The sequence below is a fragment of the Chanodichthys erythropterus genome, chromosome 12 (assembly GCF_024489055.1).
Source record: "Chanodichthys erythropterus isolate Z2021 chromosome 12, ASM2448905v1, whole genome shotgun sequence".
Lineage (NCBI taxonomy): Eukaryota > Metazoa > Chordata > Actinopteri > Cypriniformes > Xenocyprididae > Chanodichthys > Chanodichthys erythropterus.
The window spans coordinates 34,529,547-34,554,305 of record NC_090232.1 but is presented as its reverse complement, the minus strand read 5'-3'; the positions used below and the strand labels follow the sequence as shown (position 1 = coordinate 34,554,305).

Here is a 24,759-nt window from a genome sequence, read left to right as displayed (position 1 = left end):
CTTTTTTTTTATTGCATTTTGTTTGATTGCATAAAAAAGACAAAGTAATTTTGTATGCACCAGGAAATAAGTCCTCTGTGTTATTACATTTTCTATCCTAATTATATTCATGCCTCATTTCACACATCTCTCTTTGTTCATTGTTTTTTTTTTTTTTTAACAAAACAGTCCTCTTCCCCTATTTCAAATTTGCCTGTTCTGTGTGCAGGTACTGCCTAATGAGCGTGCAGGGCTGTTACACAGATTTCCACATAGACTTTGGAGGCACATCTGTGTGGTACCACATACTGCGGGGCTGCAAGGTCAGAAAACTATGTGCATATACACTACTGTTCAAAAGTTTGGGGTTGGTAAGATTTTTAAAACATTTTTGATAGAAGTCTCTTATCTATTAATTATTAAATAAGGCTGCATTTATTTGCTCAAAAATACAGTAAAAACAGGGATAGTGTGAAATATTATTACAATTTGAAATAACTGTTTTGGTGCTCATGAAACATTTCTTATTCTCATTGAAAACAGTTGTGCTGCTTAATATATGTGGAAACTGTGATTAGATTTGTTGGTTCTTTGATGAATATAAAGTTCAACTGCATTTATTTGAAATAGAACATTTTGTAACAATGTGAAAGTCTTTACTGTCACTTTTGCTCAATTTTATTCATCCTTGCTGATTAAAAAATAATGACAATAAAGTTCTATTTGTTAACATTAGTTAACTACATTTGACATGAATTAACATTGAAAAATACTTCTAAAGCATTTATTCACCTTAGTTGATGTTAATTTCAACATTTACTATTAATTAAAATCAAAGGTGTATCTGTTTTATGATTAAATTTTAATAAAATTTATATGAAATAGGATTAGTTGGTCCTGAGCTAACAAGAACTAACAATAAACAGTTGCATTTTATTAATTAATGTTAACAAAGATTAATAAATACTGTAACAAATTATTACTCATTGTTAATATTAATTAATCCATTAAGTAATGGGAACTTATTGTAAAGTTACTGAATCTCTTTTTTAAAAAAAATCTCATTGACCCCAATGGTAGTAGTGTACATGCTGAAATCATTGTAATACTAATGAACTGTTGTGCTTTATATCTAATAATCAGTTTGCTGTCAGAATGCCCAAAATGTTTTTGGCCCAGATGAGCCTGATTGCCTGTGTCTGCAGGTGTTTTGGTTAATCCCACCCACACCACAAAACCTGGAGCTTTATGAGAACTGGGTGTTGTCAGGGAAACAAGGCGACATATTCCTTGGTGACAAGGCCACTGATTGCCAGAGGATTGAGCTCAAGCAGGGCTACACATTCATTATTCCATCGGGTAAGCATATGTAGAGACACACGCATTCATTTACACGTAGAGAAAACTAGATTATATTGTGTATATTTACATGAAATATCTAAGATTATCATGAGTTTTCATGGTTTTAGATTTGAATAATTTGTTTAAGTTAGGGCTGTCACTAATGATTATATTGGTAATTGAGTACTCTGTGTTTTTTTTTTTTTTTTGACAATTAATCGAGTAATCAGATCATTTATTTGTGGTAATAAAAACAAACCTAAGTGAATAATAGCCTTTAAAATGTCTTAACATACATGCATAATAACAATGAGGCAATAATAATCGGTTAGAATAAAGTATGAAAAGAAATAGAAATGCTACAGCCACTGTATTTTCTATGAAACACAAAGTGCGTCAAACTTTATTTGCATTCCCAAATGCACGTTATTGGAAACTCAAACAAATAACACATGCAGAGACAGAGTTCGTGTGGAGCAGCATATACTGTGAATGGAGCTGCTCTGATCCACTGGAAGAAACACGTAACCTGCATGCCCGTAACAGCCTTTGTGATTTCATAATAGCACTATACTCTATTATGATTTTTAAAGGGGACCTATAATGCCCCGTTCACAAGATGTAATGTAAGTCTCTGTTGTCCCCAGAATGTGTCTGTGAATTTTCAGCTCAAAATAACCTACAGATCATTTATTATAGCTTGTCAAATTTGCCTCTATTTGGGTGTGAGAAAAAACATGACATTTTTGTGTGTCCCTTTAAATGCAAATGAGCTGCTGATCCCAGCTCACTTACCAAAAGAGGGCGGAGCTTAAACATCTTGCGCTTCAGTTGCTCGACAACAAAGCTCGAGAATCTCACGCAGCCAAAATGATGATAGTCAGTAACTGTTCAGCCTTATTATTTGTTCAAACTGGAGTCAGGCACTGATGGAGAGACTCATGGTGCGTTCACACCAGACGCGACTTGCGCAAATAAATCGCGCTATTCACGCGTAGTTTGACGCTTGAACATTTTGAGTTTGCTTGCTTCATTCGCGCGTGAAATTCACTTCACAACAGACGTGAATTCGCGTCATGAGAGGGGCTCGCTCACTCCTTTATGTGTCCCAGACTCTTCCACTTCTTTCTGCACACTTCCTCTGAATAAGCACAACTTGTCAGCGGGAAAGTAGTTGTAAAATACAATGAATAAGCTCAATTTACCGGCTTTAGCTAGTAGTCTCAATATGTGTATATATATATATAGCTCAAATTGAGTAAAGACCGTTTTTTTACAACTTACCAGATTGTCCGACCTCCTCACTCATTTTCATTCAAGCAAGATCCTTTTTATTCCTGTTTCTATAAAAGTATGAAGATGTACAGCGACAATGATTTTGCCCTACATTGTTGTTTTGGATTTCAGCCTCAGCTCGTTACATCACGTCACTACTAGAGCAAGCTCCTGATTGGTTAACACGGCTCGAATTTTCGCCAAAGTTCAGATTTTTCAACTTGCTCGATTCGTGCAAAGTTATGTATCAAGCAACCTTAGGAAAAAACTGTCTAATAATGCGGTTCATCGATTCTTGTCTGTGGAATGCACCGTTTACGTTATTTTGGCAGTTAATAAGCACAGGTAAATTGCAATCAAGGAATTTTTTTTTAAATCGAGTACTTCAAGAAATCGTACTATCAAGAAATCGTGATGGACCTAATTTAAGTTTTCTTAAATTACATGTTTTGTACCGTTTTTAGGTTGGATTCATGCAGTGTATACACCAGTGGACACACTTGTATTTGGTGGGAATTTTCTACATAGTTTTAATATCCCCATGCAACTGCACATCTCCAGCATTGAGGACAGGACAAGGGTGAGCTCAATATTTCATTGCAGTGGTTGCCATTTTTTAAATTCTTTTATAACTTGTATAACTGTTTATGGTCTTTTTAATCTCAAAAGAACACATTTGGGTCTTATTTGACCCTAAATTTAAAAGTTTAATAAGAAAATACATTATGCATTAGAAAAAAAAGCTGCATTTTTTTAAAAACATTTTTTGCACCATTTTGCTTTGTTACATTATCTTGATAATCATAATCACAGTTTTCATTTCGTTACTTCAATCCAATAATTTGATATATTTCAATACTACAAATAATCATGGCAGTATTTCTTGTACTGAAATTTTTTTTTTCTGATTTTAATAAAAACTAAACCTTTGTGTCCGGACAGGAAGATTTTCCTTACTGCTTTACGGTAATGAGAATGTGACGTTTTTCTCATAATTATTGGAAATTTGATAGGAAAATCTGTATATTTTTTATGAAAATAATGTAACTGGGGCGAGAAATCGTAATGGTCTCTGGTCGTCCTCAGGTGCCTGCTAAGTTCCGGTATCCGTTCTATTATGAGATGGGCTGGTACGTGTTGGAGCGTTATCTGTACAGCATGACCAACACATCATACCTTATCCCTGAGTTCCAGAAATACTCTCTGGGCATTGGTCAGTACATTAACAACACATCACATCCACACAGATTTGCTTGTAATGAGCACAAATAAGTTAAACTCTCTTTCTGTCTGATACTTATACACAGGCTTGAAGCAGGAAAGCTCGGGTTTTGAGGTACTAAATGGCCACGCTAAAGAGGAAAGAGAAGACAATGATGCGCCCTCTCCACCTAGTGGGCCAGGGGTGAAGCTTCACTTGACTCCCTTTGAGCTGGAGGGGTTGTGGAACCTGGTGGGGAAGTTGGAGTCACTGCCCTCACATAAGAAGTGTGTGCCTTCAGGAATACACAATGCTGCTGCCCTGCTACACGACATACGGGTCAGTATTATTATTTTTTTTTTAAATGTTTACTTCAGTTTTTTAGTTTGAAATGAGTTCATGTTAAGTTTTGTTGCTATAAGCTGCATTCACACTGCCACTTTGTCGCTGCATGTCGCCAGTGGCTGACAGTTAGATTGCTAGTGGGAGTTCCCATTACTGGTTGCCTAGTAATGTTTATGAACGACAGCAAAGTCCCTTTAAGACAAGTCATTTCACTCGGCGGCCATCTTTGAAATGCCTCTCGGGCATCCTGGGCATCATGCAGCTCCAAAGCTGTTTGCCAAGCTTTCGATTAAATTTCATATTTGAAATCACCAATGAAATCTGACAACAAGTGTCTCATAATTTGTTTTCCAAACGCTTGAATCATGACAAACAAACCTGTATTTTTATGCTGGATCAACCTAATGCGCATGCGCAGACCTAAATGCGCGTCTCTTGTGCCTCATTTAGGAGGCACGTGTCTGACTGTTTCTGTAGAAACCGGTGCTTCTTACGGCCGCTGCAGTGACGCGATGACTTTACCAGTCAGCGATTGACTCTTATTTAGAAGGCGGGTCTTATTCCGCCATATTGCGCGTTACACTTTCTCCCATTCAAAATAATACAAGTGACACGTCTTGTGTTATTCTATAGTCTTTGACGACAGTCACGGATATTATTCCATGTTGTAAAAAATGAAGCAGCTTTCTTGCCATTAAAACTAAACATTTTGGAGTAAAAAGACTAAATATAAAATGCTTGGTATCAAAGATAAATGAGAAACAGTGAGTGATTTTTGTCATTGCGGCAATTTATCTGTGGAAACCATTCATACCACTGTTTGTAAACAGAGACATATATAATAAATTATAGGAAAGTTGCTGACCGCTAAACTAACTACTTCATCTTGCAACTGACACTGTGCACTCCACTGACTTGACTTCTATTGGTAGTCACTCCTAAAAATCTCTATTAATTTGCAGGGTATCCGCGGAGCAGTAAAAAGCATTAAAAGTCATTAAAGGGATTTTGCGAAAAATAAGGCCTTAAATGGCATTAAAAAGCATTAAATTTTATTCTTACAGGCATTACATTTTTTTAAATAGTTTTGAAGAAAAATAATACTACCAATTGATATTGAATATAGCTTTCATAATTAATAACTTTGATTTGCTGTCGTAAAATATGTACATTGGTGTGATACACACATGGAACCAGTTTGGTAATTGCCTCCGGCCGGTGCCAAGTTGTCGTAATGCCATATTGGACAGCGGCGGGCTGTGACATGGAGATGGAAGGCTGCATCAGTGTTGCCAACTTAGCGACTTTTCAGACCCCTTTTGCAACTTTTTTCAAGAAAGCGCATTGTGACAAATATACTTGTTAACCTGATCTATCTTCCGAGACCCACCGGTACTGTCGCACAAACGCGAGATCTTGCTTTCCTGCCGCTGCCGCAGGCGCACCTCTCTCTGCGTCTGCTGTTCAGTGAGCGGCGGAGAGGAGCAGCGCATTCAGTTGAGGATGTGTGCTCTGTCAGAGAAATAAAATAGATACTATTGCTTCTAACCTGACGGAGTGATCATTTTACGTGTACATATGTTAGCCAAAATCACAGCAACTGTCTTTATCTTATGTGTATTGTGACTTTATCAGACAACGTCTCGATTATCAATCAGGATTTAGTGCTGGTTTAACATGTCTGGGCTCAACACTAACGCTTTTCAGTTAGTCCGGTATAAGTGGATTTTTTGAAGGGGCAAGTGAAAGAGAATTGTTCTTGCCCGGCCGGACAAGGACCTGACACCATCTCAAGGAGAAATGGAAACATGAGCGAAGCACACACCAAAAGAAACTCAGTTGAACAAACCGCAGTAAAAATTCAAAATCTGGACTTTTTATAACTTGATACAGTTAAGCAATATCACACAACCAAGAATGCTGCAAACAAACAAATTGCCGCATGACGTCATCTATCACCATTTAGCAACATTTTTTTATATATATATATATATATATATATATATATATAAGCATTAAGAATTGGCATTAAAAAGCATTAAATTACATTTGATGAAACCTGGAGAAATCCTGATTTGCATAAAGTTACACACATTTCAGCCTACACCCTATTGCCAAAAGTCACGGTCTGTAGTGTCGCTGAAAATTGCCAGCTCTTCATTGAAAATGAATGGAATCATGCTGCTTTGTCGTTGTACGTCACTGGGAGTGTGAACACAGCTTAAGAAGCCATTTTGAAATATTTTAATGTTTTTTTTTCCTCTCCCTTTCAGGCGTTATTGAAAGAACATGCCAATGACATCCCTAAACTCTCATACACTGGAAAACCCATTGTCAGATGGCCAAAGAGGGTAAGATCACATATTTAGTTTATTTAAATGAACATTTTTAATTGACTTTCCAGAAAACACTTAAGTAAACCATGCAACTTTCCTTTTCTTTTCTCTTTCCCCTTTGTTATTTGGTTTATTTCATGGCATACATTGGAATAATGAAATTGATTAACATGTTTATATTATCCCTTTTAATAATTTATTTTATCTTGATTTTAATTTAATATATGCTGGAACAAAATAATTGTCCTGACAGTGATTTTTCATTAGCATATGAAATTAATTGCTCAACACGAAATGTTATTTGTCCCTTTTTTCTTTTGATTTTGATCTGAGTCTAATATCACCAGAATCTTTTCTTTTCGTCTCTGACAATTGTGATCTAAATAGGTTGATTATTTAAAACAAATCAAGCTTGATTTAAATGCTGTCACTTTTGATGCATAATGCATCAAAATTCTAAAATCTGCAGTTTCACTTATTTTATTGTTAGAATATTCTATTCTATTCTAAACCCACCACACTGCAGCACTTACCTCTCATTTCTTTTTGTCTCTCCCAAGCCCCCCTGGTACCAGCCTCCCCCTCCCCCTCCACCTGTCATTCGTCCCAAGCTGGCAACCACACCCATTGTTTCACGGCCAGTGAAACCAGCCTCCAATATGTCGGTCCTGCGACGGCGCCGCGTGCGCTGTAAACGCTGCGAGGCCTGTCTGCGCACAGAATGTGGCGACTGCAACTTCTGCAGAGACATGAAGAAATTTGGTGGTCCTGGCAAACTCAAACAGACCTGTGTACTGCGCCAGTGTCTTGCTGTGAGTGTTTTCACATTATGCATTGTTGATGTAGCCTTTCTTTGTTTGCATATATTTAATAATCCTTCTCTCTTTTGTTTTTTTTTTTGTTTTTGTTTTTTTGTGTGTGTTCTCTCAATAGCCTGGTCTGCCACTCTCTGCTGTATGTGAGATCTGTGAGGAAGGCAACCAGGAGACTAGTGAAGAGCTCATGGAGTGCTCCAACTGTGCTCAGATAGCACATCCTAGCTGTTTGAAGGTACAAACATTATTACCACAGCAATTCAATTCACTTCTCAAAATTCTTTATTCAGATTCATTTATCTGGTGAGCAAGCATAGTGACTGGAGGCTTTGCAAAGTGTGGACATCAGACATCCGTTCTCAGCACAATAGAGTTCAACAATCGGGTGCTGGAAGTAAAAATCCCATTCATGATTGCCATAGAGACATTGATTTTAGCAAGAGTCCTTAATGTATAAGCCTTCAAAGACAAACCCACCACAAGCTTTTGATGACATTTTACACTGATGGTTTAATTTCTTCTTTTAAAAAAAAGACACATTTCTGGTGAAGAACAACTTCATCTTAAAAATCTTAAAAAGTTAGAGAAGTTGATTAAATTATTTTTTTTATCAATAGTACAATAAAACTAATATAGTGAAATATTGTTTCAATTTAAATAACTTTTTTCTGTTTTAATGTATTTTAAAATGTAATTTATTCCTGTGATGCAAAGCTGAATTTTCAGCATCATTACTCCAGTCTTCAGTGTCACATGACCCTCCATTCTTATAGGCTTATTTGGTGCTCAAGAAACTTCTTTTTATCACAGTTGAAAGCGGTTGCGCCTGCATAATATTTTTGTGGAGAACACGTTACATTTTTTTTTTTTTTCCAGGATTCATTGATGAATAAAAAGTTGTTATAAATGTCAATATAATATATCCTTGCTGAATAAAAGTATTATTTTTTTTAGATTTAATAGTCTAAAATCTAAAAGATTTAAAAGCACAGTATGTAACTAAGTTTCGCCTGTGGAGGTCGCTTATTCAAAACAACAACAATAACAACATAGCCCAATGATGCTGTGAATGAGCGTGGAATCTTATTTTTATTTTACTTATAAATTTTATTATACTTGTATGCCCCAGTGGGCTGCTGCCGCTCCTTGCATTTTGTTGTGCGTTTATTTTATGATTAACGTTATGTTTAACGTCTGTCTCTTTCTTTCCTGAGCTTGAACTTTGTTACAGTTACGTTTGATCACATAAATTCACATTATTTTATTTCATTCTAATGAAATAACCATGCTGAATTACTACTCATCAGTGTTGGGCACGTTACTTTAAAAAAGTAATTAGTTATAGTTACTAGTTACTTCTCACAAATAGTAACGGAGTTAGTAACTGAGTTACATCATTATAAAAGTAACTAATTACCAGGGAAAGTAACTATTGCGTTACTTTAAAAAAAAAAAAAAAATATATATATATATATATATATATGTCAAATAACTTAATGCCCCCAATATTAAATATAAGTCTAAGAATAAATTATTCTTGAACCGACTCGTGACTCATGATCCGCTCTTTCTTATGAAATTTCTCTGTAATGTACATAACCTGTTTGTAGCCACTAAAGAAAATGTAGTTTCATATATATATATATATATATATATATATATATATATATATATATATGTTTAAATAGTCCTATGTTATGTTTTAAATGCATTTACTTGATTATGAAAAGTGAACAGCATGAGTAAGATGCATCATAAGATGCGCAATATATCGGGAGTCATGGAATGGGTCAGACATGATTTTAAACACTTCATTAAGTTTTGTTTGGTAGAAAGCCTTTCTTTAAAGTGAATTTCGTTTTGTAAAAATTGTATCTTAATTTTAATCAATGTTTCATTAACCAATTGCCTGGATTTAATAAATAAGAAGCAAATATAGCAGACAATACAATCATGGATGCGCGGGCATGATCACTGGCGCGTGAAACTGGGGCGCGTCTTACAGGCTAAATGAACCGAAACTCAGCGGCTGCTTGCCTCGCAGACATGAGAAATATATCTATAGAAAGCTTGAAATATCTAAAAACGAAAAGAAATAGGCTACTCTGATTATGTAGCCAACATTCTCTCTAGGCGCGTCCAGTATATGCAGAGATGAGTCAGCAATGTCAACTTCATCTTCGCAGCCGACACTGATTAAGAAAACATTACTTTATTAATAAACAATTAAAATGTCTCCTTGCTGTTTTTTGTCATATTCATAATTATTACTTTTGCCGGTTCTTTATGGCAAGCGTTATGCATGCGCTTGAGTGCATAGCCTATATTACATAAACGCTCATTATTAGTTTATTCTCTCCAGTTTTTAAGAAATTAAATTAATATAAATGTGATTAGTCAACTAATGGCTTAAATGACTAGAAAAACTTATTTCACATATTTCCGATCCAGCATGTCACAAAGGGTATTCTGGTTTGAGCTCGCGCTCAGCTCGCATGCTCACAGACACACACAGAGCATCGTTCATTATTATCAGTTTAAAATTAGCATATATTTGTGTAGGCTATGACTAACCGCAGCACACACCAGAGAAAAATCTCTGCAGGTCCTGTATGGCTGAGAGAGAGGGCTACTCGGATAAAAACTGCATCAGTGAGCTCAATTATAGTAACGTGGCATTTTTTTGCCAGTAACATAACAGCGTTGTAACGGGAGAAAAAGTAATTTGTTTGATTAGTCGTTACTGAAAAAAGTAACGGCGTTATTCCCATCACTGCTACTCATACAGGTCACTTTACCTGACAAATTAAAATTTGGGGATAACACAGCACTGTTTTACTTGGACAAAACAATCATACTAAAATATGTTTGAGTGTTGAAAGTTGGTATAACGTGACACTGGAGGTACGCTCGGTGGCTGGTATGAGACACTTGTTGCACACTGCAGTAAGATACATCAATATTAGAATATCATATGGATGACTTGGCATTCAGATCATTTTAAAATATATTGAACGGTGTAAAATATGCTGTATTACTGTTACTACAAATTAAGCTTTCTGATTATGCTATGTTAGCCACTTGACAAAATAGTAGGATGATACGAACATTACGGTAAATCAGGAGAAAAATAGATTCAAACAATAAGACTAACCCGATAAAGGTATCCAAACAGTTGCTCACCTGTCTATTAAAACACATAGGCCCGGTTTTACTGACAGGCCTTAGATTAAGCCATTATTAGGCCTTAGTTCAATTAGGGCATTTAAGTAGCTTTTATAAACATGCCTTAGTAAAAACATCACTCGTGTGCATCTTGAGACAAAACATATTTTAAGATAAGTCAGCGCAAGATGCTTTCACTTAAATCTGCGCAAGCATGCATTTTAGTGTGGAACTAGGCTTAAGCCTTGTCTGTGGAACCTGTGGATAATATATTAAAGTGTCTTTGGTGTTTCCTTGAAATGGAGGCTAACACGGATATGACATCATTGAAGTCAACAAAATATATAATATTGTTTTAGTGGTTTTTGGATATTTTAATCCATAAATCTTGCATATTGTGCCTTTTTAATAGTTGTATTGTTATGTTGTATTGTCATTGCTGATTTCATTGTCCTTACTTTGTGGGATAGTTCAGTAGTTTTACTGTTGAAATAACATTCTTTCTCTGTAGACATCTGGTGAGGGAGTGGTGAACAAAGACCTTCCGAGTTGCTGGGAGTGTCCCAAATGTGTTTTCGGCAAAGACACAGATTCTGAGGTAACACATTTTTATAAGCACAAACATTCACCCACACCCAGATGTACATCTTTCTTTTTTTTTTTTAATGAGGGTTTCTCCCCCTCTTCTTTGAACACACATTCAGGCCTTTGAAATGAAGAAAGCTTTGAGTTGTTCTAATGCTGCTAGCTTATGCAGGCTTGCATATATACACACTCATTCACACCATGTAGAAAAATGCATGCCGAGAGCTTACTGTGTTGTACACACTCCGTTGTGCGTGTGTAACAGTAACGCCTGTTTTCCTGTGTGCCAGTCATCAGGCAGCGGTGATGACATCACTGCACAGGATGGGTCAGGGGGGCGTGGGGGCGAGGGCGGGGCATGGCACGGGGTCGGGCGGCCCCCCTCTTCTCTCTCTCACGGGTCGCTCCTGAAACGGGCAGCAGCCCCTGAGCAGCGGCTCAGGAAGAGGGTGAGAGGCTCCGCCTTACTCACGCCACTGCTGCCGCATGCACAGCCGCTCTGATCTGCAGCATTCTGTATTCTCTTCTCTGCTCTCTCTACCTCTTGTAGTAAATTCCCTCTAATTTGTTCCACCTTTTTGTGTGTCTTCTCGCTCTCTCTTCGGCCCACCCTGCTGTGTTCATCATCATCGTGCCCAATCACTGCTCTGACTGACTGAGGGTTTCAGAATCAGCCGTGTTTGCAGCTTGTGTGATTCCATTCAGTGGTCCTGATGTGTTCATCACTGTTCTTGTTTCTTTTCAAATTCATAGTAACCACAGTATGCTGTTATTCTGTTTTGCAGCTAAAATTGGAGGGTGGTAAAACACATGTAAGTTTCTTTTTTTTGTAATATTGTTTATCAGTGCTTGAATAATTTTTAAATTTCTAATGAAAATAACGTTAAACTCAATGTAAAACTTGGGGAAATTTAGTAACATTTAAATAATTTTATACTGATGTGTTGCTTATATGACAAGTAGTAGACTTTTGTCATGATGAATATTATAATTTTTAAAAAGTGTTTGCTGTTGTTTTGCACGTTTTTAGGCCCAATTTCTGGGTGGTGGTTCAGTAGGTGCCTAGCATTGGGAAAAATAAATCATAAATTTTTGTATGAAATGGTCCCATAAGCCACCTTCCCACCATCATTCTCGTACGATTGTCGCATTTCACCCCCCCCCCTAGTGGCAGTTGCACAAAACTTTCATATTGGTCGTGAAGCAGCTGTCATCCTCTGCTTATTCACCACATCTGAAAGAAAAAAAATAGTAGGTTTTCTAGGGCGAATCAATATAAATATTGATGTAGTAATTATAAAATAATTATTTTGCACATAATTATTTATAACTGCCTATTTTACAGAAGCAATGTTTAAAGAATAACATTTTACTGTATAAATATAGCTAATTCTCAGATTTTTATTTACATAGACCTCCATTTATACGGGAGACAGGAAAGGCAAGCTCATGCAAATTTCGCTGTGTTCCACAGTTTGGTGAACTCAGACCTGCAAATTCGTGAAGATGTGCGACCAATAGAAGACTGATACGTCACAGCATGACATTTAATTAGCTGAATTAAAAGAATGCAAACTTTAAAGCTGCACATTTGCAGTAAAGTCTAATTGATTATTTTTATTTTTAGTTGTATTATATGCTGAATTATATTTTTAAAATAGAGGTAGTACAGTGTGATATATTATCAAAGTATAGTGTTACCCTGATATTAGTTTTGATTAGAATACATCACATTTGGTGGACAGTCGCATATGGTCCAGCCCATCGAAATTAAAAATTCTGCATGTGCACATGATTGGGACTCCAAGCAGCTCTCATACTCTTTCCATTGGAAATGAATAACTTCCTGTCTGTCGTTTATTGGAGATTGTGAAAAGATGGTTTTGAATTGTTTTTATTTATTTTGTCTCTTACATAGTCTTTTCTTTCGTTCAGAAACGCAAATCTTCATCTCTTGATCCTCGCGTGGCTAAGATCTACCGGCGACACGGAATGGAACACGATGATGATTCAGGCAGCGATGACGATGGAGATAGTGGCAAGATGTCATCGGTCCGGGGTGGGGTCTCTTCGTCCCGCCGAGGTTATGGAGCTGGCAGGCGAGGTGTTTGGAGAGGCTCCTCGCATCGAGGGAGTCGAGGGGGAGGCAGTTTGGCAACAAGTTCACTGAAAATGAGACGAGGACTCGGGGCAAGAGGGGAGAGTAGGGGTCGGGTTAGGTTACGAGGAGGATCCCATATGAGGCGACGACGTTATGAAACAGAGGATGATGATGATGACGATGACGACGACGACGATGATGATGAGGAAGATGATGATGAGGATGACAGTGATGAAGAGAGGCACCTTGGCCGGTCAGATAAGGAGCATCGTTCAAGGAGACGGAGACGGAGAGGTGATGACTACGATGATGATGATGACGACGAGGATGACGATGATGAGGAAGACAGTGAGGATCAGGACTTGGATGGAGAGGATGATGAGATGGAAGATTTGGATGATGGAGGAGAGGAAGATGATGAGGATGGAGAGAACCAATCAGACTCTGATCCTGATCCACCCGTCTTACTTGTCTCAGACTTGAACGACGATCTGCTGAACGATTCTTACCTGACTGTGACACTCCAGCGTCCTCCAAAGGCCAAACGTGACCCGGGCTCCATTGTACCCAAACTAGAGGCGGCTATGTCTCCCCGAACACCTAGCGGTCCTGGCTTCATCCAGCGCAAAACGCTACCCAGGACCCGACTCAGGAACAGCACCTCGACACCTGCAGGAAACGGTCTCTCTCAGTCAAAAAGCGGCCACACTTCCGGCCGCCACACAAGGAGGAACTCCAACCAAGATGGTCGAGACAGAGACACAGCGTCACCTTCCTCTATGTCTTCTCGTTCCTCTGTTTCTCCACCACCACCTCCTCCAGCTGTCACCACTTCTTCTCCTCCTTCCCTCCTCTCTCATCCCTCATTCCGTGATGTAGGAAACGAGCGTGGCTGTGAAAAAGACATTTGGGTATCAGTGTTTCGCTACTTGGGTCGGACTGACTTGGCTGTGTGTATGAGAGTCTGCAAGGCTTGGTACAAGTGGTAAGTCTAGTACACCGTTTCCTTTTTAAGTTTTTTTTTTTCTGTTCACAATTAGGGCTGAATGATTAATAGAAATTAAACAGAAATCGCAATGTACTTAGTTATGCTTAGAAAATGGCTTAGTGCGATTTAAATAAATATGTATGTGCTGCGGGTTTCAGAGCGAAGCACAGCACTGTATCCTTTTACACACAAGCAGCTCATGATCCTGTGTTTTCAGTGTCTCTGATTGGATTGGTTCACAGTAAATGCTGCTCCACAAAAACTCAACTCTGCAAGCGCTGTGAGTTTTGGGTCGCTTATGAAGTGCATTTGAAAATGCAACATGTGGCAACCATCTAACCAAATTTGAAATGAGATTAGGTTATGAATCTGTTGTTAATAAATAAAAAGCTTTAAGGGTTCGCTGTAGATTTCAACCAGAATGAAAGCTGTATGGTATGACGTTTAAAATAATTGTAATTCATTATTATTATGAAAGGGTGAATTCATCCAAAAATGAAAATTCTGTCATTAATTACTCACCCTAATGACGTTCCTAACTTTTTTCATATTTAAAACACAAATGAAGATCTTTTTGATTAAATCTGAAAGCTTTCTGTCCTTCCATTAACAGTCCATGCAACTACCACTTAGATCGTAAAACTAATACATATGAATGAAGTGGTTTAGTACAAATTTTATGAAGAGATTTTAATTGCTTTATGTGATGAACAGATTTAACTTGGGCTATAATTCACATATAAACATTCATCAACTCACACAACAGTTGTGGTAAACAGGAGCTCAAGCAAGTTTGCTTGACTTGTGAGAACCAGCAAGGATCATTCTCGTGTGTTACGCAGCACGTTTGAGCTTCCACAAGTTTGTTCTCGCATGTCAAGCAGATTTAGTTGAGCTTCTGTTTATTTTCACTTATCAATGTTTATATATGTGAATAAAAGCCTAAATTAAATCTTTTCATCATATAAAGCGATCATGTGCCTAAAAAATTTGGATTAAACTGTTCGATTCTTATGGATTAGTTTTACCATCTCTTTATGAACTTTTGAAGCATCAAAGTGTCAGTTGTGCATCTGTCTATGGAGGGACAAAAAGCTCTCAGATTTCATCAAAAACTAAAGGCTTGAGTAATTAATCACCGAAAATGTAATTTTTGGATGAACTATCCCTTTAAATACTTCTTTATTTTACAGTAAACTAATATTGTTTTATTATTTATTGGTTTAAATTTCATAATTTTAATAAAATAAGAATTATAATCAATGCGTAGTCATATTAAATGGGTTCCATTTAAAAAACAAGTGTGAATGTGACCTGTGACAACTGAAGATGAGACACATTCATTCAAGCTAAAATATTTAGCCCACTGAACGTTTGTACCAAAAATTGCGTTTATATAAGTGTTTATAAATTGCTTTGCATTATATCAAGCTAAATAATTTCATGTTTAATGTTTAATTTAATGTTGGAATATGGCTGTGCATTCAGAACAAAAATGGTTGATTATTAGAAAACGCATTCTGATATGTATTAAAATAAAATTTAAAAAATGAAACTTGGTTCATATGGTTATCTTGATCACTGGGTGGATTTTGCTCTGATCATTTGTTGTGGATCCTCTCCTCTCCTGCTGCAGGTGTTGCGATAAGCGCTTATGGACACGGATAGATCTGAGTCGTTGCCGGGCACTCAGCCCTCAGGGTCTGTCAGCTGTCATTAAACGACAACCTGTGACACTTGACCTCTCCTGGACACCTGTATCAAAGAAACAGATTGCCTGGCTCATTCATCACCTCCCAAGTACAGTTTACCCAAATCTCAGCATTTTACAGTCTCAATTCTGAAATTGTCTGTTTTAATATGTACAGGAAACTGCTTAAAAATAACAAGTGCACCACGATCAAGACTAATACAGTGTCTCTCTCACTCTGTTTCTCACAGGTTTAAAAGATCTAATAATGTCAGGTTGTTCTTCATTATGCGTGTCAGCGTTAAGTTCGCAGAGCTGTCCGGGCTTGCGAACACTTGACCTGTGTTGGGCCGTGGGCGTCAAAGATTCACAAATAAAAGACCTTATTGTGCAACCAGGTGAGGCACTTATATTTATTATTACTGGGACCGTGTGTACAGTGTGAGTTGAAGTGACTCATTCACTCTTCCTCTCTTTCACCTCTACTTTCTCCTGTCACACAGGCAGTGAAAGTCGCAGTCGATTAAGAGGTTTGCTCACACTGCGCTTGTCCGGTTTGGATGTGAGTGACTCTACCCTTAAGATGATCGTCAGACATATGCCTTCACTGCGCCGGTTAGATTTGTCCCACTGCCAAGGGCTTACAGACCAGTCCATCAACCTGCTCACCGCTACTGGCTGCAACACTCGCAACACACTCAGACAGCTCAATCTTTCAGGTACCTGATCTTTGAAAATACCCTTGATATTTGATCCCACATTTTGTTTAGGTTATCCTTGTGGTGCCAATACAACACGACAGATTACTTGTGACTGGTGCTGCACAAAGTCTTGTTAATGTCTTAAATTCAGTTTCAGATCAAAATAAAGGTCAAAAAAGTCATAAATATTTCATTTAAATTTAATTAAATTAGTTAATACCGTGCATTATGCCAAGCAATTGCTTATGATGTTCTGTTGATGAATTATGACATTGTAATATGTTGTAGAAGGTTTAAAGAGTTCATATTTTATCTCCCTCCCTCATCAAACACATTTCAAAATAAGAGTCCCTGTGTATTTCAGGCTTGTTTATATTTAAAGGCATACTGTAACTTTTGGTGCTCTAGCGGTTAATAAACAAGACTACATGCATCTTGCAGAAGAACATTGTAGCCGGATCTACTTCTCTCTGTCACACAGTTTCTGGGCTGCTTTGCAGCGGTTGTTGTCCCGAATATTCTGAATATAAACACTTATTATAGGCGTACTGTAGTGATTCAGGATAAGACAGAAACATGGTTTGGAAGATGGATTCATGATATACTCCTATAAAATTTGTACATTTTGAACAAAAATGTTACATAGCGTACCTTTTAGTCACACATTATGTATACTTTTTTGTTTCTTGGTATTTTTTTGGTTTTATAGTAAACTCTAATCTGGGATTTGATTCAATGTAAACTTTCTTTTATCTTCTGTGTGCCACCCCGTCACAGGAAGGAAAGACATTCAATACATTCAGTAAATAGATTTTGCTACACTCTAAAAAATGCTGGGTTAAAAATAACCCAAGTTGAGTTGAAAATGGACAAACCCAGCGATCACGTTGTTTTAACTTAGCGGTTGGGTTAAATGTTCACCCAACCTGCTGGGTAGTTTTATTTAACTCAACTATTGTTTAAAAATTACTGTATTGCTTGCTTAAAATGAACCCAAAATATGTTGGAAATGAACACTTATTAATAAATGTTCATTTATTAAACATTAATAAGTTTAATTAATAATAATTAAACCGTAAACATTTATTACATTGCTTATTAATAAAATTTTATTATTATTGTCTCTAATAATTATGTCTGATTTTTTAATTTCAAACCCATTTTGGGTTAATTGTAAGCCAGCCATATAGTAATTTTTAAACAATAGTTGGGTTAAATAAAACTGCCCAGCACATTGGGCAAACATTTAACCCAACTGCTGGGTTAAAACAAAGTCTCTTTATTGCCTTTCTACACATTATCATATCAGCAAAATCCAATAACGATTGACCTCTAATTTGTATGTATTTAGGTTTTTGTACATAAACAAATTTCAATAAATGTATATATTGAATTAACATGTTTTGAATTTTTTAAAACTCCCCAGGTACCCTGTTTTGCAGTTGAATGATTTATTTTGAGATTTTATGTTTGTTCTGTATGGATATACAATATAAATTTTCTCTCTCTCTTTTAATTTAATCAGTCATTAAAGGGTTAGTTCACCCAAAAATGAAAATAATGTCATTAATTACTCACCCTCATGTCATTCTACACCCATAAGACCTTCGTTCATTTTCGGAGCACAAATTAAGATATTTTTGATGAAATCCAATGGCTCAGTGAGGCCTCTATTGAGAGCAAAGCCATTCAAACTCTCAAGGTCCATCAAGGTACTAAAAACATATTTGAATCAGTTCATGTGAGTTCAGTGGTTCTATCTTATTATAAAGAGACAAGAATACTTTTTGTGTGCGAAAAAAACCCAAAAAACTTTTCAACAATATCTATATGGTCCAATTTCAAAACACTGCTTCAGAGCTTTACGAATCGAATCAGTGAATCGGAGCGCCAAAGTCACGTGATTTCAGCAGTTTAGCCATTTGAAAGGAGATCCGAATCACTGATTTCAAAACAAAAGATTCATAAAGCTCAGAAGCTTCATTGAAAAGTCGTTATTTAGTTTTTTTGGCACACAAAAAATTTCGCTTTATAATATTAGAATATATTTATACCTCTATAAAGGTAGAACCACTACTCACATGAACTGATTCAAATTTGTTTTTATTACCTTGATGGACCTTGAGAGTTTGAATGGCTTTGCTTTCAATAGAGGCCCCACAGAGCCATCGGATTTCATCAACAATGTCTTAATTTGTGCTCGGAAGATGAACAAAGGTCTTACAGCTGTAGAACGACATGAGGGTGAGTAACAAATGACATAATTTTCATTTTTGGGTGAACTAACCCTTTCATTTGATTTAAAAAAAGATGCGCTGAACAGTAATTACACAGAAATGACATGCGCACGTTTTACCCAAGTCTTGATCAGTCTGGTACTCACTGATTGGTGGTTTGATCTTTTCTCTGTCTCTCTAGGTTGTAATAAGTTGACAGATGCGTGTCTGTCCTATATGAAGCGATTATCGGCTCTGGCTCTGTTGGATCTGCGAGGCTGTAGGAATGTGACTCGACACGGCTGTGAAAACTTCATCTCTGACCTGTCCTACTGCACCTTATTCTGTCTGACAGAGGACAAACTCATTCAGAGAATATCATAACGTGCGCATATACACCACACACACACACACACATACATACACACACAGTCTCTGCACAGCTCTGCTTGGTGAGCTTGCGAGTGTTCCATCCCACTCAATACAGGCCGATCTAGCCTGAACGGGAGGATGAGGCTGAAGAAAACAGACGGGTGGAAGGATACAGCCGCTTTTTTACAAGCAGGGTAAAAACGGGCTGAAAGGGAAGAGGTAGTTTTCAATGAGTAAAGTGGATGATTTTATTCCCACAACCCATGAGACCGATCCAGGCACATCCAGTGTGTGGCTTTTTCTTCTTCTCTGGGCATTCAGCCTTATCCAAAGTGACTTCTTCAGAAGATGTTGCTGATATGCTTGAAACTGAACTTCATAATCCAGTCCGAGTGGGATTTGGTGAATGAGGAAGTGAAGGTTTGATCAGAGATTCACTCCAGGTGTGACCCCTGACGTTTAGGCATGGATCTGTTGGCGCAGATGAGTTGGTGTCGATGATAAGCTGCAAGGAGGAAGAAAATGACAGACATGGCACATCCTGATAGTTCGCATCCGCTACAACTTGTTGATCAAAGAATGTAGTGGCAGCACAGGATGAATCTGAATCATCAAGGCTTCAGCGTATTGATCCAGATTGTTCACTCACGCTTTCTTTGTGACTTTTTGTCTGAATGCAAATTTTGGTAGTTCAGACTCTTTGAAGGTTTTGCTGGCTGGATGTTTGTTGACACTTAACCGACCACACTAAGTTTTTACTCAATCGTACCAAACTAAAATCACTCTTATATTTGTTTTTTCATCTGATGGTTTGTATTTCTGCTTGCTGTCATCTTAAATGGCTCTTGGGAAGGGTTGCTCACAGTTTAGGCTACATTGTTCATTTACCCTTGGAAAGCTATAATTTAAGTGCAACTTGTAGCAACACAATAGCAATTATTTTCTGAGGACTTTTTTTTTTTTTTTTTTTTTTATTGATGTTCTTTTCTTTTTTTCTTTTGCAGGAAAAATAAAAAATGGAAAGCAAACACGGTGTTTGATTTTGCTCATACTGCCTTTCATCACAGAATGCATGATTGTTACTTAATCAGTGTATTGAGCTCAGACTCAATTTTCACTGATTCGTAGAGTTTTATCATGCATGATAAAAGCTTTTCGAGATCGAAGTAGAGCCACAATAATTCACATATGAAATTTCTTTGAATATGGAGTATTGGTCAACTGATGTAGGTTTTTAATGGTCAGAGAACAGGGTGGCTGATCTACAGTGGGGTCCAAAAGTCTGAAACCATGTTGAAAATCTGCTATATTATTCCTGGAAATATAGTCAAAAAATGTAAAGTGTTCATTTATGATATAAAATACATTGTCTCATTCAATTCAATATTATTTCTAGGTCACTAATCAAATAAGTAAATTTGCCACTTTGACCATGTGACCTCCTTTGTACAAAAGGTCAGATTTCCTTGCATCCATTTGAAGCATACAAGATTTTGTATTAAGGAAAGAAAATGAAAGCATATTCACTGGTTGTCATAGACTTTTGGATTCTTCTTTACACATGCACAAATGATCACAAATAAAATGTACACAATTGTACATTTACATGTATGCCTTTTATCCAATACATCGCATTCAATGTATAAACTTTTATCTCAAAATATCAGTTGATATATGGCTAATATATTACTTTATAGCTCTAGGGATTTATTCTTTCTTTCAAATTAAATCTATTAACACTGCACAGCGCCTTCCAGGTGAGAGTGTCTTACCTTCCTTATTCTAAAGTTTTCTTTTGCATTTAGACAAAGAAAAAAGTAAAACTTGATGCGAGGGGTTGTGAATAATCATGATTTTGAAAAATGCCAATATTCTCATTTCTTAGTTACAAAAACCTTTATTAGTATTGTGCTCCTCATTAAACCTCTGCAAGCTTATAAAACAAATCCTGAGACAAGAGTTCTCAAAAAAAAAAAAAGTATTTATTGTTAAAGGGATAGTTCACCCAAGAATGAAAATTTTGGATCATGTCTGCCCCTGACATGCTGTCATTGAATGAGAAAGAGACCAGTGTATATTCTTCAAATCATCCAATTTTGTTTTCCACAAAACAAAGTCATACATATTTGAGAACAACATGAAGGTGTGTAGATGACAGAATTTTCATTTTAGGGTCAAATCACCCTTCTTTACTACCATGTGATAACACATTCAGCTTCAAAATGAAGTATAAAACCAGTTTTACAGGGGATATTTACATTTCCTCTAGGTGCTGAATTGATGCAAAGGAGAAAGGGTTGAACTTGTATCCAGATCCACTGTAGAACTTGTTCTGAAACTCCACCCTGCATCAAATGGGAAATTAAAAATGTTTCTCTCTCTATCACACACACACACACCCTTCTAAAATTCACACAACTAGTGGTTGATTCTTCAGGGATCAGCTTCATTTGAAGTATAATTTTCATATTTGCATGGCAAAAACCAGTTTATCATATTGAAATGTTTAAATAGACAACAACACAAGGATCATACGATTTCAGCTCTGAGTTATTGCCTCATTTGATTATCATTTAATGTGCATCATAATCTACTAACTTTTTGTTTGTTTTTACCACTTAGATGTACTCATATGGTGTAATTAGGGTTTATAGCAGGTGTTAACAGTGATTAACAACTATTAAATGAAGGGTGGGATCATCTGATTAGAGAGACTAACGACCCCACGCCCTTCTTATCAATCAGTCACACACACCAATACACTCGCCCCCCGCAGGGCTGTGGCATGTGGGTAGCCCTTATACAAAATTATAGACTGGGCTGTTAGTCTATAATCTGTCTGTATACCTCTTAAATAAATAAAATAAATACAATGTACATAATAAAAGCTCTCATCACGACGACAAAACAAAGTTAACTAGTCATTTCAAAGTTTTTTTTGTCTTTAAATAATTTTCCAAATTATAACATTGTTTATTATGATATGCTCTTAAAGGGTTAGTTCACAGAGAAATGAAAATTCTGTCATTTATTACTCACCCTCATGTTGTTTCACACCCGTAAGACCTTCGTTAATCTTCGGAACACAAATTAAGATATTTTAGTTGAAATCCGATGGCTCAGTGAGGCCTTCATAGGTAGCAATGACACTTCCTCTCTCAAGATCCATAAAGGTACTAAAAACATATTTAAATCGGTTCATGTGAGTACAGTGGTTAAATATTAATATTATAAAGCGACGAGAATATTTTTGGAGCGCCAAAAAAAACAAAATAATGACTTATTTAGTGATGGCCGATTTCAAAACACTGCTTCATGAAGCATCAGAGCATAATGAATCAGTGTGTCGAATCATGATTCGGATCGCGTGTCAAACTGCCAACGGCTGAAATCACATGACTTTGGCGCTCCGAACAGCAGATTCGATACACTGATTCATCTGTGCTCGGAATCTTCCTAAGGCAGTGTTTTGAAATCGGCCATCACTAAATAAGTCGTTATTTTGTTTTTTTGGCGCTCCAAAAATATTCTCACTTTATAATATTAATATTGAACCACTGTACTCACATGAACTGATTTAAATATGTTTTTAGTACATTAATGGATCTTGAGAGAGGAAATGTCATTGCTGGCTATGGAGACCTCACTGAGCCATCGGATTACATATAAAATATCTTAATTTGTGTTCTGAAGATTAGCGAAGGTCTTACGGATGTGGCAAGAGGGTAAGTAATAAATGACAGAATTTTCATTTTTGAGTGAACTAACCCTTTAATATGCTGATTAATAATGTTTAATATATGGGGAAAAAAAACGAACTAGTCACAAACATGGTTTAGTTAAACGGTCTGAGTCATCTGTATGACAGATAAATAATTGATATTCTCGTTTTCTGCAGCGTTTTAGCAAAAGTGTCTATTTTGCTGCTCACCATGTTTCTGCTACTGTTTTTAAAATAACCGCGTCATCTGCAGCTCTTAATGTGGCGCTTTACGTCTTTAGCGGGAGAGAAAAGCAACGTGTTTGGCTCTAGATAAAAATGATTAAAAGATCATTACTGTAAACAACCCCGAGCGCTTGTGGTGTAAACCCCTCCACTGTTTTGATGCGCTGCTCACTTTAAACTGTAGAAACCCGCCATTGGAATACCACTGCCCTAGTGGGTCCCGACCCCTAAATGAGAACCACTTGTCCATTTTGTTTTCTCACCAGTGCAGACGCAGGGCATGCAGGAAGGCTGACAGCCCCTCCATGACGAGCAGGATAGAGACGGTGAGCATGGCGAAGATGGAGAAGATGATTGACAACACCACAGATCCCACATAGCCTTGCCACGAGAGTGAAATTCTCATCACCATCACCCAGAGAACCTCAGACAGCTCTAACGCACACAAATACAGAACTAAGCATCTACAATAGACAATTGCAGCTATAAGTGAATATGTATGGGTGCTTGTGAGTATTTGCATACGTGCATGCGCGAGGCTGAGGGCCCAAAGACGAAGGTATGATGCAGTGTTGGAGATGCAGCCCAGGCAGTACTCTATGGTGTGGATGGCCTGGTGCATAAAAACCTCTATCCAATCAAATTCCTGTAAAGGTCAAAAAGACAAGCATGCTGTATTTTAGTAGTTATGCTATTGAAGAATGGAAAATGAATGCTTTCAGCTCTGAATCTACCTGAATGTTACCCTTTCACCTCTCTCTTTGGCTTCTAATGTTTAACTTCATTTGAGGAATGGTGTTTAAATTTTGTCTTTTTCTTACCTGTTCCTCTGTTCCTCCTCCTCCCTCTAGGTCTCCTAGTTGAGCGTTTATAGAGCTGGTGTCTGTGACTAGGGGGTGCTGCTCCTCCTGTAACTGAAAAACAGGGTCAAGACCTTTCATCAGACACCGTATGGGAGAACACTGGTATTTTATCTAAAAGAGGCACATGCCTCATTGGTAAGTCACCTGGTCTTTTTTGTTCCAGAATATACACATGAGCAGACCAACCAGACAAAAAAAAATATATATTTTTTACACTACTGTTTAAAAATTTAGAGTTGGTAAGAATTATTCTCACCAGGGCTGCATTTGATCAAAAATACAGTAAAATATTATTACAATTTAAAATAAATATATTTTTTTATTAATTTATTTTAAAATGTCATTTATTCCTGTGATGGAAAAGCTGTATTTTCAGCAGTCATTATTCCAGTCTTCAGTGTCACATGATCCTTCAGAAATCATTCTAATATGAGTCTTTCTACAATTTAGGGTATGCTCACATCCACTGATAATAACCATTTTCTTTACAAATATATTTTATCCATTAATGGAAAGCATAATATTACGAATATTTTATGCATACTATGTTTCAGTTTGTTAGAATTTGCCTTGATTACAGTTTTTGCAGTGTCTGTTTTTGAAGTGAGCATGTCTTGAGTTCAAAATAATGGGAAAAAAGTGTTTGCTTAAAGGTGCAATATGTAATAATTTTGTCCGCTAGAGGTCGCTAGAAGCCTATTCAAAACAAAGGTGCCAAGTTTGAGAGCGGAATCTTGGGACATGTGGTCTCCACCTCAACGGACGGTGCAAAAGAATAGGGATTGGACTCGGGAAGAAATCATGTTCATGGATGCGATTATTAATGTTACTGTAGTGTGA

The 24,759-nt window shown here is 37.0% G+C and overlaps 2 protein-coding genes across 8 annotated transcripts in view; one reads left to right on the top strand and one right to left on the bottom strand.

Annotated features, from left to right (window-relative positions):
- kdm2aa (lysine (K)-specific demethylase 2Aa) overlaps positions 1–20,178 on the top strand; it is a 32,576-nt gene extending 12,398 nt beyond the window's left edge. For 2 of the 6 annotated variants that reach the window (XM_067404048.1, XM_067404050.1), the window contains exons 7-23: positions 209–302; positions 1,185–1,338; positions 3,060–3,175; positions 3,538–3,561; positions 3,682–3,808; positions 3,903–4,135; positions 6,415–6,492; positions 7,038–7,289; positions 7,411–7,527; positions 10,969–11,055; positions 11,333–11,491; positions 11,828–11,854; positions 12,978–14,128; positions 15,768–15,931; positions 16,073–16,219; positions 16,325–16,540; positions 18,941–20,176. In XM_067404048.1, coding sequence (XP_067260149.1) covers positions 209–302; positions 1,185–1,338; positions 3,060–3,175; positions 3,538–3,561; positions 3,682–3,808; positions 3,903–4,135; positions 6,415–6,492; positions 7,038–7,289; positions 7,411–7,527; positions 10,969–11,055; positions 11,333–11,491; positions 11,828–11,854; positions 12,978–14,128; positions 15,768–15,931; positions 16,073–16,219; positions 16,325–16,540; positions 18,941–19,122 — 3,328 coding nt within the window. In that variant the 3' untranslated portion in view covers positions 19,123–20,176. Of the gene's footprint in view, positions 1–208; positions 303–1,184; positions 1,339–3,059; positions 3,176–3,537; positions 3,562–3,681; positions 3,809–3,902; positions 4,136–6,414; positions 6,493–7,037; positions 7,290–7,410; positions 7,528–10,968; positions 11,056–11,332; positions 11,492–11,827; positions 11,855–12,977; positions 14,129–15,767; positions 15,932–16,072; positions 16,220–16,324; positions 16,541–18,940 lie in introns of all 6 variants that reach the window. The other 4 variants (XM_067404047.1, XM_067404052.1, XM_067404051.1 and 1 more) reach the window with 4 other exon arrangements.
- Positions 11,865–24,759, bottom strand: part of tcirg1a (T cell immune regulator 1, ATPase H+ transporting V0 subunit a3a) — a 30,504-nt gene continuing 17,609 nt past the window's right edge. Inside the window, exons 18-22 of one of the 2 annotated variants that reach the window (XM_067404054.1) lie at positions 23,878–23,970; positions 23,582–23,702; positions 23,320–23,491; positions 21,369–21,455; positions 11,865–12,276 (exon numbers count right to left, since the gene is read on the bottom strand). In XM_067404054.1, the coding sequence (XP_067260155.1) occupies positions 12,264–12,276; positions 21,369–21,455; positions 23,320–23,491; positions 23,582–23,702; positions 23,878–23,970 (486 nt within the window). In that variant the 3' untranslated portion in view covers positions 11,865–12,263. The remainder of the gene's footprint in view (positions 12,277–21,368; positions 21,456–23,319; positions 23,492–23,581; positions 23,703–23,877; positions 23,971–24,759) is intronic. The other variant, XM_067404055.1, reaches the window with a different exon arrangement.